This window comes from Ranitomeya imitator, chromosome 5 (genome assembly GCF_032444005.1).
Source record: "Ranitomeya imitator isolate aRanImi1 chromosome 5, aRanImi1.pri, whole genome shotgun sequence".
NCBI lineage: Eukaryota > Metazoa > Chordata > Amphibia > Anura > Dendrobatidae > Ranitomeya > Ranitomeya imitator.
In genome coordinates this window covers 621,629,193-621,641,460 of record NC_091286.1, presented here as the reverse complement: position 1 = coordinate 621,641,460, position 12,268 = coordinate 621,629,193, and the positions used below count along the sequence as shown (strand labels likewise).

The 12,268-nt window shown below is 44.9% G+C and overlaps 1 protein-coding gene across 2 annotated transcripts in view; it reads left to right on the top strand.

The window, feature by feature from the left end:
- KIDINS220 (kinase D interacting substrate 220) overlaps positions 1-12,268 on the top strand; it is a 195,357-nt gene that overhangs the window by 47,819 nt on the left and 135,270 nt on the right. For both annotated transcript variants that reach the window (XM_069728062.1, XM_069728063.1), the window contains exons 10-16: positions 77-175; positions 365-463; positions 1,217-1,394; positions 1,474-1,638; positions 6,231-6,410; positions 8,651-8,816; positions 9,800-9,951. In XM_069728062.1, coding sequence (XP_069584163.1) covers positions 77-175; positions 365-463; positions 1,217-1,394; positions 1,474-1,638; positions 6,231-6,410; positions 8,651-8,816; positions 9,800-9,951 — 1,039 coding nt within the window. The remainder of the gene's footprint in view (positions 1-76; positions 176-364; positions 464-1,216; positions 1,395-1,473; positions 1,639-6,230; positions 6,411-8,650; positions 8,817-9,799; positions 9,952-12,268) is intronic.

The following is a 12,268-nucleotide window of genomic DNA, read 5'->3' as shown; positions in this document are numbered from 1 at the left end:
TTATTCGATGCATTTGTCATTGGCCTGAATTACCCCTCCGTTTTGGATCCTCATGTGATATTCTGCTGTCTCTTAGGACAACAAGACTGCTCTGTACTGGGCCGTGGAGAAGGGGAACGCTACAATGGTCCGGGACATCTTACAGTGTAACCCGGACACTGAAATCTGTACCAAGGTAACAATCCTTGAGATGTGGCTCCACCGCCGGGTGGATGCATCTCTGTATATGGGATTATGTATCGCCTACTAATAGTTGTACAAATTTCACATGTGGCTTTTATTTTAGCTTTGGTCCTCTATTATTCGTGGCAGACAAAACTCGGTGTTGAAGGGGTTAAAGAGTAATGTGCGACTTGCTTTTCAGGATGGAGAAACTCCACTGATTAAGGCAACCAAGATGAGAAGTATAGAAGTGGTGGAGCTCCTGCTGGACAAAGGAGCAAAGGTTTCCGCTATCGACAAGGTAAGAGGATTGGTAAAAGGTGACAATGGATCTGATTTACTGTAATCTGTCCATGTGAGGCATATGCTTCATAGGTAATGTGCTGATCAGTCCATTCCACAGTCCTATACATGGGTACCATAATGGATATGGACTCTTAAATATTACCTGCTAACTGATAATGGTCCCGTTAACCCTGTTGTGCTATCCTTCTATATTATTTCTAAACACTCTTTTTCAATGATTACTTTGCATCTCCGTTCATACTGCACCCACACACACAAATGATACACTATTTGAAAGGTAAATATGCCCCCTTAAGCAAGAACATAGCCAAGCAAAGCACACATCCACGTTGTGATCACAAGATACAGTTTAAACATTAAAATTTTCATAAACCTGCAGTAAAGAAAAATGACCTGCAGGTGGCACCACACTACCCTATCACTCTACTTATCAAACCAATTTATTGTATTACCAATCTACATATATAAATACCTCTCTGTGTTAATCATCTCATTAAATTAACATTTGACCAGCCTGATTTTCCTGAAATTGGTTGTCGGGGGCGCAGGCAATGTGTGAAAATGTCGCTCGGGCCAACTAGTCTTTATTGTAATCTGTCCATACAGAAATCCGTGCACCAGACAATGGCTAATGTTACCCCGGTGTGTGTCATTTATAGCTCCATCCCGTCATTCCGTTTTCCTTTCTTTGGTTTCCTGCACGTTTCTACTCCCTCTGGGGTTTACAGTAAAAGCATTGTATTTTCAGAAGGGAGACACTGCGCTCCACATCGCGATCAGAGGCAGAAGCCGTAAACTCGCAGAACTGCTCCTGAGGAACCCGAAAGATGGCCGATTACTGTACAGGCCCAACAAAGCTGGAGAGACCCCGTACAACATCGACTGCAGCCACCAGAAGAGCATTCTCACCCAGATATTTGGGGCCAGTATGTCCAGTTCTCTCCATACGGATCAGACTACTTTTCTGTCCTAGTCCTGGCCTCATTTATTTGCTGTCTCTTACAGGGCACCTCTCACCGACGGAGTCTGACGGGGACATGCTGGGCTATGACTTGTACAGTAGCGCCCTGGCCGACATTCTCAGCGAGCCCACAATGCAACCTCCCATCTGCGTTGGACTTTATGCTCAGTGGGGGAGCGGGAAGTCCTTTTTGCTCAAAAAGCTTGAAGGTAATGTTATTACTGCAGATTGTGTCACTATAAGTCAATATCACAAGTGTAAAGGCCTTCATACACATTAGAGGGGTGGTCCGAAGCGAAGCCTGAATTTCATATTATATGTAGAACTGTTTAATTCAATATTCCAACCACTTTTCTAATATACTTTAATCAAAAATTCCCTATGGTTCCCGCTTTACATTAATCTTCCTGTTTTGTATTTTTTTTTTCCAATGAGTATTTATTTAAGTCTCCCAGGATGCACTGATTATTCTTAAACGGATTGTCATTATGGGGCCAGGGAAGCTATCAATCACCGGCGGCCCCTGATGTCATGCTGATTCAGTAGCGGTAATGGAGAAGTAACCACAGTTTCTATCACACCGCCACATTTCTGTCCCCGCCACCCATATCTTCTGTCCAAACTGCTTCTGTCCTTGCCTCCCACATTCAGTCCACCTTCTTCTCTCCCCATCACCCCTCATCTTCAGTCCACACTGCTTCTGTCCCCACCGCCCCATATCTTCAGCCTACAATGTTTCTGTCCCCACAACCCACCTCTTCAATCCACACTGCTTCTGTCCCCAGCTCCCTACATCTTCAGTCCACACTGCTTCTCTCCCCACAACCCACCTCTTCAACCCACACTGCTTATGCCAAAGCCACCCCACCTCTTCAGTCCACACTGCTTCTCTCCACGCCACCCCACCTCTTTAATCCACACTGCTTCTCTCCCCACAACCCACATCTTCAACCCACATATTTAGTCCACACTGCTTCTGTCCACGCCACCCCACCTCTTTAGTCCACACTGCTTCTGTCCACGCCACCCCACCTCTTCAGTCCACACTGCTTCTGTCCACGCCACCCCACCTCTTCAGTCCACACTGCTTCTGTCCCTGCCTCCCTGTGTCTTTAGTCCACACTGCTTCTGTCCCCATCCCCCCACATCTTTAGTCCACACTTTCTGCTTTTTCCCAGAAATAGCACCGCTCTTATGCACAGGCTGGTTCCAGTATTGTAACCTTTCTCCCTTCAAGTGAATGGAGGGGAACGACAATACCAGATACAACCAATGGACACATATGGTGCCAATTATGATTAAAAAAAAAAAAAATCATCAGACTTGTTCCTTTGTTGCAAAACTTAGTTAACATCTCAATGTCCCATTGTAGCACTTGCCTTGTGACTCTAAGGGTACCGTCACACAGTGGCATTTTGATCGCTACGACGGCACGATTTGTGACGTTCCAGCGATATATCCGTGACGTTCCAGCGATCTCGCTGTGTCTGACACGCTCCTGCGATCAGGGACCCCGCTGAGAATCGTACGTCGTAGCAGATCGTTTGAAACTTTCTTTCGTCGTCTAGTGTCCCGCTGTGGCGGCATGATCGCATGGTGTAACAAAGGTGTGCACGATATTGTATACGATGTGCGCATAGTAACCAACGGCTTCTACATCGCACATACGACATGAAATTATCGCTCCAGCGTCGTACATTGCAAAGTGTGACAGCAGTCTACGACGCTGGAGCGATACTATTACGATGCTGGAGCGTCACGGATCGTGCCGTCGTAGCGATCAAAATGCCACTGTGTGACGGTACCCTTAGAAGCACCAGACAAGACAAGGTCCTTTAGATCAAGTGCTCTGATTTCAGCAGGATCGGCCAACTATCTGATGTACAGTACAGACCAAAAGTTTGGACACACCTTCTCATTTAAAGATTTTTCTGTATTTTCATGACTATGAAAATTGTATATTCACACTGAAGGCATCAAAACTATGAAGTAACACATGTGGAATTATATACTTAACAAAAAAGTGTGAAACAACTGAAAATATGTCTTATATTCTAGGTTCTTCAAAGTAGCCACCTTTTGCTTTGACTGCTTTGCACACTCTTGGCATTCTCTTGATGAGCTTCAAGAGGTAGTCACCGGGAATGGTTTTCCAACAATCTTGAAGGAGTTCCCAGAGATGCTTAGCACTTGTTGGCCCTTTTGCCTATGTGTTAATTCATAGTTTTGATGCCTTCAGTGTGAATGTACAATTTTCATAGTCATGAAAATGCAGAAAAATCTTAAAATGAGAAGGTGTCCAAACTTTTGGTCTGTGTCGTACCTTTGGGTTCAAACTCCTCACTGTACCCCTGGATAAATTCCTTGAGGGGTGTAGTTTCCAAAATGGGGTCAGTTGTGGGGGGTTTCTGCTGTTGTGCGCCTTAGCAGCTCTGTAAATGTGACACGTCGCCCACAATCTATTTCAGCCAAATTCAAATATTTTCCTTCAGCTCCGAGCCCCGCTGTTTCACCAGGCAGAAGGTTTAGGATACATGTGGAGTATTGCCGCACACTAAGAAAGTGGATAATAAACTGTGGGGTCCATGTTTTTTAGTGGTACCTCTTGCATAAGTGAGAAATTTGGGACTAAACCAAAATGTTTGAGGCAAAATTGTAATTTATTTTTTTCATTTCGGTTTGCATTAATCCCTGTGTAGCAAGTGATGGGATAAAAGATTTCCCAACAACAGTTTTAGAGCATTTGAGGGGTGCAGTTTTAAAATGGTATCACTTTTGAAGAGTTTCCAATATATCGGCCCCTCAAAGTCCACTCTCCCAATGGGTCATGGCACCCGCACAGCAGGAAGAGCTGCACTAAGTTAGGCTGCTCCTTCCCTTCTGAGTTTTGCTCTATGATCGACAGTAGTTCCCAATTACATGTAGGGTATTGGCACACTCAGGAAGAACTGCACAACAAACTGTGAGGTCCATTTTTATTTCTTATTAGCCCTCATAAAAAAAAAATTGAGGCTAAAACAACATTTTAGTTGTAAAGATGTAACTATTCTTTCTTCACCACATAATGGTGTAAAATTCTGTGAGTCTCATGGTGTCAATATGATCACTGTACCCGTTGATGAATTCATTGAGAGGTTTAGTGTGTAAAATGAGGCCACTTATGGGGGTTTCTGCTGTTCTGGCACCTCAGGGGCTCTGCCAATGTGACATGGCACCCTCAAACCAGTCCAGCAAAATCCAAACTCCAATATGGCGCTCTTCCATTTTGAGCTTTGCACTGTACCTAAAAAGTAGTTTTCTTTATCGCTTCATTGAGGAACACCGGAGACCACGAGGTATATGCTGTTGCTACTAGGGGGCTGACACTATGCAAAAAGCGTGAGCTCCTCCTCCGGGGTGTATTCCCACCAGCTGGCATTGGGCTAATCAGTTTTAGCTTGGTGCACAATCGGGATATTGGCGTGCGCAGGAGAAATTGCACAAAAAATTGTATGATCCATTTTACTCCGTTGCCATTGTGAAAATGAAAAATATGGGACAAAAGCAAAGTTTTTGAGGTAAAAAAGTATTTTATCACTTTCACAGTTAAACTTTTGTGAAGCACCCGGAAGTTCATCATGCTCACCACACATTCAGATACATTCCTTGAGGAGTCTACTTTCCAAAATGAGGTCTCATGACATGGCGTCCGCTCTCGATTCCAGCCATTTTTGTGTTCAAAAAGTCAAATTGTGCTTCTTATCTTCCGAGCCCCGCCGTGTACCCAAATAGTTTTCCCCACATATGGGAACTCTGGAGATATAGCAGAACAAGTTTTGGAGTCCATTTTCTCCTGTTAACCTTTTGAAAGTTAAAACATTTGGAGCTAAAGTAAACATTTTTTGTGAACAAAAATTAAAATGTAAATTTTTTTTTTTTCCTTCCACATTCCGTTAATTCTTGTTAGGCTACGTTCAGACTAGCGTTGTGCGCCGCTGTGTCGGCGATGCAACGCACAACGCACGCAAAAACGCGGCGTTTTGCGACGCGTGCGTCGTTTTTTGCCGAAAATCGGACGCAAGAAAAATGCAACTTGTTGCGTTTTCTTGGTCCGACGCTTGCGGCAAAAAAGACGCATTTGTCGCAAAACGCAACAAACAAAAACGCATGCGTCCCCCATGTTAAACATAGGGGCGCATGACGCGTGCGTCGCCGCTGCGTCGCCCGACGCACACTAGCACAACGCTAGTCTGAACGTAGCCTTATGCACCTGAAGGGTTAATAAACCTCTTGAATGTGGTTTTATTTAAGGGCATAAAAATGTAAAGTTTGAAAATTGCAAAACTTTTTTTTTTTTTGTCAAGTTTTCGATATTCTCATAAATATATGCAAATCATATTGACCAACATTTACCACTAACATGAAGTACAATATGTAACGAAAAAAGTCACTGGGATCTGTTGAAGCGTTCCAGAGTTATTACAACATAAAGAATTGTAACATTCAGGGCTGTGGAGTCGGTAAGCCAAACCTCCGACTCCTCAACTTCCCTGACTTCCGACTCCCCAGCACTGGCCATTTCTGAGCATGTACATAAAGTGCAGCACAGATTTATCCCCACTAAAATCCCAGATCCTTCTATCAGGAACAGAACAGATATTTATTGGACATTTCATAACTTCCCAAATTCTTGTGAAAAGATTTACAGCCCATACTGCACTGTTCTACTGGACCCAATTTTGTTACATATTTTAGTGTTCCGAGTCGGTCCATTTTATACCGATATATATGTATACATGTGTTTTTGCCCTCCTTTCTGCAGATGAGATGAAGACCTTCGCCGGCCAGCAGATTGAGCCGCTCTTCCAGTTCTCCTGGCTCATTGTGTTCCTCATCCTGATGATGTGCAGCACTATCGGCCTTCTTCTGTCATTTACAGTGGATGCCAAGCTGGGGATTTCTGTGGCACTCAGTTTACTCGCCATCCTATACATATTCTTTAGTAAGTAAAATTTAATATGAAATCAAAGCAATTTGCTGTGCTATAATGCTCAAAATATGTAAAACATGGAGGAAATGCATAGTTGGCACTTACACATAAAAATGCTAATTGTAACTGAGCACCACTTATGAAGACGTCTTTTTACCACTCCTGATGTATCCGGTTTAAACATGAAAAGAAATGCAGGAATATTTTTTTTCTTATAGCCCAACATTCTGGTATCAACATTCAGGATGTCACAGGCATACCACAACAAAAATGGGCCAGGCGTCTGGTTGTACATACTCCTGCAGTGCTTAGAAGTACTTCACCATCGAATTAAACCGTGCAGGTTTGTTCCTTGCTAGCAGTGCAAGGGTTAATCTGTTCAGTTGAATCTTCTGGAGCTTTCCTACCTGAATTATCTCAGCTGTTCAGTTTTGCCCAATCCTCTCTGCTATATATGCTCATCTCTGGCACTTAGGAATTGCCAGTGTTAGTTCTTACTGCCTGGTTTGGAAGTGGTGGTGTAATTTCTGGTTGGCATTTAGAGATTTGTTCTGAAAATTGTTGCTTGGAGTTTGGTCTGTGTGCACATCCTCTTCATCTCTTATTTGGTTCCTCCTTCCTTTAACTCCCCCGTGTTCCACTTTGTTTTTTTTTTTTTGTTTTTTTATTGTATTTAATATGATTATTTTAACTTATCCCTGTCCGTCTTCCCTTGTTTGTGGGATTAGTGTTATCCTATGTACTTCAGCTTCCCACTGTCCTGGGTGGGGGAGGGGTCAGGTAGGGGTAGATATAGGAGCATAGCAAAGCACATGAAACCAGCATCTCTACTTTCAGGAGTAATCTGTGGGACAGGGATAGACTAGGGTACCCCTAGTTTTAGGGTCCTGGTTAGGGCCCATAGTCCCAACACCATCGTGACACAGGATAGGTCAGTATCAAACGAGGCAGAAACACACCTCCAACTGGTAGCAACCAGTTGCCAAAGTATGCTTACATTTTCCGGAGGAATAAATTAGGATTGATGTAATGCAGATGAAGCAAAAAAGGAATCTTAAAAAAAATTCCTTATGTTACAAAAATAATAAAATTCTGAAAAATTCACCACCATAAGGAAAAAGCCGATGTGTTTCAGTAGAGTTTTTAGTCATTGGCTAAAAAACAATGAATAAGGACTGTCTGAAATTGTAATGCCGCGATGAGGAGACTTAAAGCCGCAATCCTCTTCTGGGAAATATGCAAATTGTCTCTTCAGCAAGGAAGAGGACTAGAACTCTAGTGCCACCTATAGGAAGTATAGAATCTCAATTTGGAGACACGATGTTTCGGGGTACTGCCCCTCGTCAGTGCAAAGTGTGAGAGGCGTCTGACCGATATCCAAGGGGTAACGTTTCTCCTTGCAGACAATGACACGTTAAGCATGGCAAGATGAGGAGACTTTTAAGTCACAATGCTCCTCTGGGAAATATGCAAATTGTCTCTTCAGAGAGGAAGAGGACTAGAACTCTAATGCCACCTATAGGAAGTAGCAATCCTAAAAGTAAATGTTGGACCTTTAACGGGCCTTGTCACGTGACTTAAAATCTCAATTTGCAGACCCTGTGTTTCGGGGTACTGCCCTACACTCACACTTTGCACTGATGATGTAATTGGATTAAGAAGAAAAGTTTTTAGATTAATTTTTTTACGACTTTTTGCTGGCTTTTTGGCTTCCTTGACGATCTTGCAGTCCTACGAGTTTACCGTGCACCTGGTTTCCTTATTCTACATGTGAGCCGACCTTCCCTTCCTGAATCTAAGAACACATGCTCCGGGATTGACGTTCCATAGGGAATATAGTTAGTTCCTAAAACTGATATGTCAGGAAAAAGTGTTATCAGTTGGGGTCCTACTTACTAAATTTGGACGACTCCTTTTATAGGTTCTTGTCTTGTACGTGGTAAAAAGTAAATGTCTCCAGCTGGTCATGCACGGGTGGCCATGTAAAGCATGTGCAGCTCTCGCTATTCACCTTTTATGGGAAACGGGGCCTCATTTTCAGGATTTTCAGGACGGGTGGATATGTCATGAATATTTGAGATGGAATTGCCCCTTTTTGTTTTTCCACTGTTAGTCTAGTTCTTGCAGGTCGATCCTTTACGCAGATTTTTTTTTCCCCCCACCAGAAAAATTATCATGGTGAACATGAACTGTGCGCTTATGAAATATGGAGTAATGAGTCCTTTTGTTGAAAATAATTTTTCCGTTTCCAGCTGTGGTGTATTTTGGTGGACGACGGGAAGGAGAGAATTGGAACTGGGCCTGGGTGCTGAGTACAAGGCTGGCCCGACATATTGGCTACCTGGAATTGCTATTGAAACTGATGTTTGTGAATCCTCCTGAGCTCCCCGAGCAGACCACCAAGGCACTGCCTGTAAGGTGAGGCTTTTGTAAGAAAGAAATAAAGCTGAGGGATATGCATGTTTGTTTGTTTTTTAATAAATGTATTTTTACCAATTTTTCCTTTGGAATGGACAGTCAACAACGTAAATTTTATATTTAATTTATAGGAGCGTGCCAACACTTGTAATCAGATGTATTACCCTAACTTAAAGAAAAATGATAACCTCCATAGATTAAAAAAAAAAATAAAAAAAAATCATCACGCTCATTTTGATAATGACGTAGGAGAAATTCAGCCCCTCCACATCTGATTTGATGTTTTGTATCATTGATCTGTCGGTAGCAAGCATCAGAAAAAGCTTCTCCCTGCTTTTATCTGCGGTGTTGTGCCTACGTATTACTTACTCCATTCTTTATGCAGAGTGGATCGCGGGATAATTCATCTCTGCTGGAAACCAGCTAACAAATCAATGAAATAATCCATCGCAGGATGCTTGAGCTCTGCTGGAAACTAGCTAACAGATCAATGATCTAAAAACACACATTACAGCTATCTTGTTGTAGATGACGGAAGATAAAATCGGGCTTATGGACTAGCGTAGAGGACCATAAGGTTCTCAGGAGAATTTAGTGTATTCACATGGTGGTATGCCAAATATCTGGTGGAGGCCCAGCTGAGCTTTGTTGGAGGCCTGTGCTATTTCACAGATTCATCAGTCAGCTGGCTTACAGCACAAATAAGTGATCAATTCAGAGAGGTAAGGTTAGACATAGAAGAGGGAGTGAGCAGACTGCAAGCACTGGGAAATGTAGTTTCAGTGTGAGAATAACCAAAAGAAGAACCATAGGGCCCCCCACAGGAGATGGCTAGCGACCAAACCCTCGTTCAGCCAACCGCCCCCCCACACACACACACCAGCGTTACCATTCATGTGTTCAGTCGGTAGAGGCAGACTAATATGTCACAGTTTTAGGCTTGCCGTTCGCTTTTATTTAGCCTCTGATGTTCCCTTGTCCAGGTTCCTTTTCACGGACTACAATCGATTATCCAGTGTTGGGGGAGAGACATCTATGGCAGAAATGATCGCCACGCTGTCTGATGCCTGTGAGAGAGAGTTTGGTTTTCTAGCCACTCGACTCTTCAGGGTGTTCAAAACTGAAGAAACACAAGGTACTAGTTCACTTTCTACTCTATTGTATTTCCTTTGGCGCCAGAAGGCAGACTCCTCTGGCATTGTAGAACGTCTATAGATATGAGAGTTTAGAGATGGGATTTGCTAAGAATGTTGAACGACGTTGCAAATAACATTTTGTTTTATATAATTCTGATTGTCTCCTACGCCTCACTGGGGGACACAGGACCATGGGTGTTATGCTGCTGCCACTAGGAGGACACCAACTAAACACAAGAGTTAACTTCTCCTCTGCAGTATACACCCCTTGACTGGCCAGTAATGACCCAGTTCTTGCTTAGTGTCTGTAGGAGGCACTTGGGTCTGTTTTCAGACCCCAACGTTTTTATTTTATTTTAATTTTTTCTGTAAATTTTTATTTTTTAATTAACGGAGTGAAGGGGGCGACGGATTCCTTTTCAGGGTCCGCTCTCCCCCGAACCATCAACAGGTGAGCATGGCGAATATACCTCCCCGTACCTCTCCTGCGACGACTGGGGCACGCCTAATCTACACTAGGGCGACGGTTCCTATACGGTTCCGATCTCCCCCCTGTAAGATGGCGAGCACATAGAGCATACCTCTTATGTGCATCTCCCAGGCTCCTCCGCAATTAAGCCCTCACCTGACGGCGTCATGTAGTCCCCACTGTAGCCGTAATCCCCCTGCGGAAGAAACATCCGTAAGTCCCCTGCGGCAGGCACACATCAGGACGCTCTCCATCACCCGGCATAGGGAGGATCGATTGAGCTGGAGGTGGCTCCCTCCTTGGTGAGTACTCCTCACGCTGCCGACGTGGAAAGATGCGGTCCGGGTCCCTGAGGAGAGGTACCACTGGCTAGATGCCAGCGGCGATCATCAGTCGCGGCCGCCGGTGCGCTCCGCCGGCTGGCTCCACAAATTTAGTCCCCGGCTTCTTCAGCCGGACTAGGCCGCAGTTCAAAAATCCCGCCCACCGACGGAGCCCCACCCACTACTTAGACACTTCTCACTCTGAACGAGAAGAGCCCTGCAAATCTCAGGCGCCATCTTGGACTCAAGTTCTGCGGGGAAATTCAGCCAAAAACGCTACTTCCCTCTCTTCCGCCCTGGGGACACCAGCACAGGACCGTGGGTAAGCTGCTCCACTCCATAGGGAAAAGCTTAACCCCTTCTCTGCACCCATAGCCCTGCTATCGCAGTTTATTGGAGAATAGACATACACTATGTCTCAATCTAAGGCGGCTAAAAGGGGCAATAAAAAGCATACTGTGTTCTTTACTTCATGTGCCACTTGCAATTCTACCCCTTTGTGCCAGAACTGTGACCCGGCCTGTGCGCAGCCACCTTCTGCCTCCACCTCCAATGTCTCCACCGACCCGTCGAGCCTAACCCTCCTGAGTGGGCCGCGTCCTTGTCACGTTCAATGGATTCCTTGGTCAAGGCATTGGACTCTTTCCGGGGATCCTCCCTAAGCCAGAACTCACCTCCGTCGACTGCGACGGAATCTGGTGCCGGTGCAGGGCCGTCCGACCACAGGGGGCGTACTGTGCTACGGGAATCTCGGGGTGCCAGAAAAAGAACCATTCCCTTGTGTTCCGTACACGCTCGAGCTTCAGCATCTGCGAGCTCATCTTCTCGCTCCCCCGAAGGTCGCAGCGTACATGACTCGGAATACGAGTCGGAGGAATCTTTAACCCAAGACTCCTCGATTGGTCAGGAGACACTTGACTCCCTTATTGAGGCAGTCAACAAAACACTAATGGTGGACGAGGAATCTGTATCCACTCAGGAACACGTTGTGCTTAAAAAGACTAAACGCATTCATATATTTGCTAATCACCCTGATTTTCAGGACATTGTCCAAAAACACAGGGAACACCCGGAGAAACGACTTACGGCTCAAAAAGCCACGGAAGCTAAATATGCCTTCTCCAAGGACCTGAGGAAGGAGTTGCTTCTCTCTTGCCTTCTGTGAATCCTGCCGTATCGCAACTCGCATCCAAAACAGTCTTATCTCTGTCCGACGCTTCATCTGTCAAAAATCCTTCTGACCGTCAAATTGACTACCTGGCTCGCTCAGTCTTTGAGGCCTCAGGAGCAGCTCTCTTTCCATCTTTTGCCGCTATCTGGTTGCTAAGTCAATGGTTGCCTGGGCAGAGGTGTTAACCTCTACCGTCCACGACAGTAATCTCCCCCCAGAGGCGGCCAGACTAGCTAACCAGAAAGCTCAGGCCGGAGATTTCGTAGTTAACGCTTCCATAGAAGGGGCTAATTGCACAGCGCAAGCGGCTGCAAACGCAATCTCCATCAGGAGGGCCTTGTGGCTCCATGATT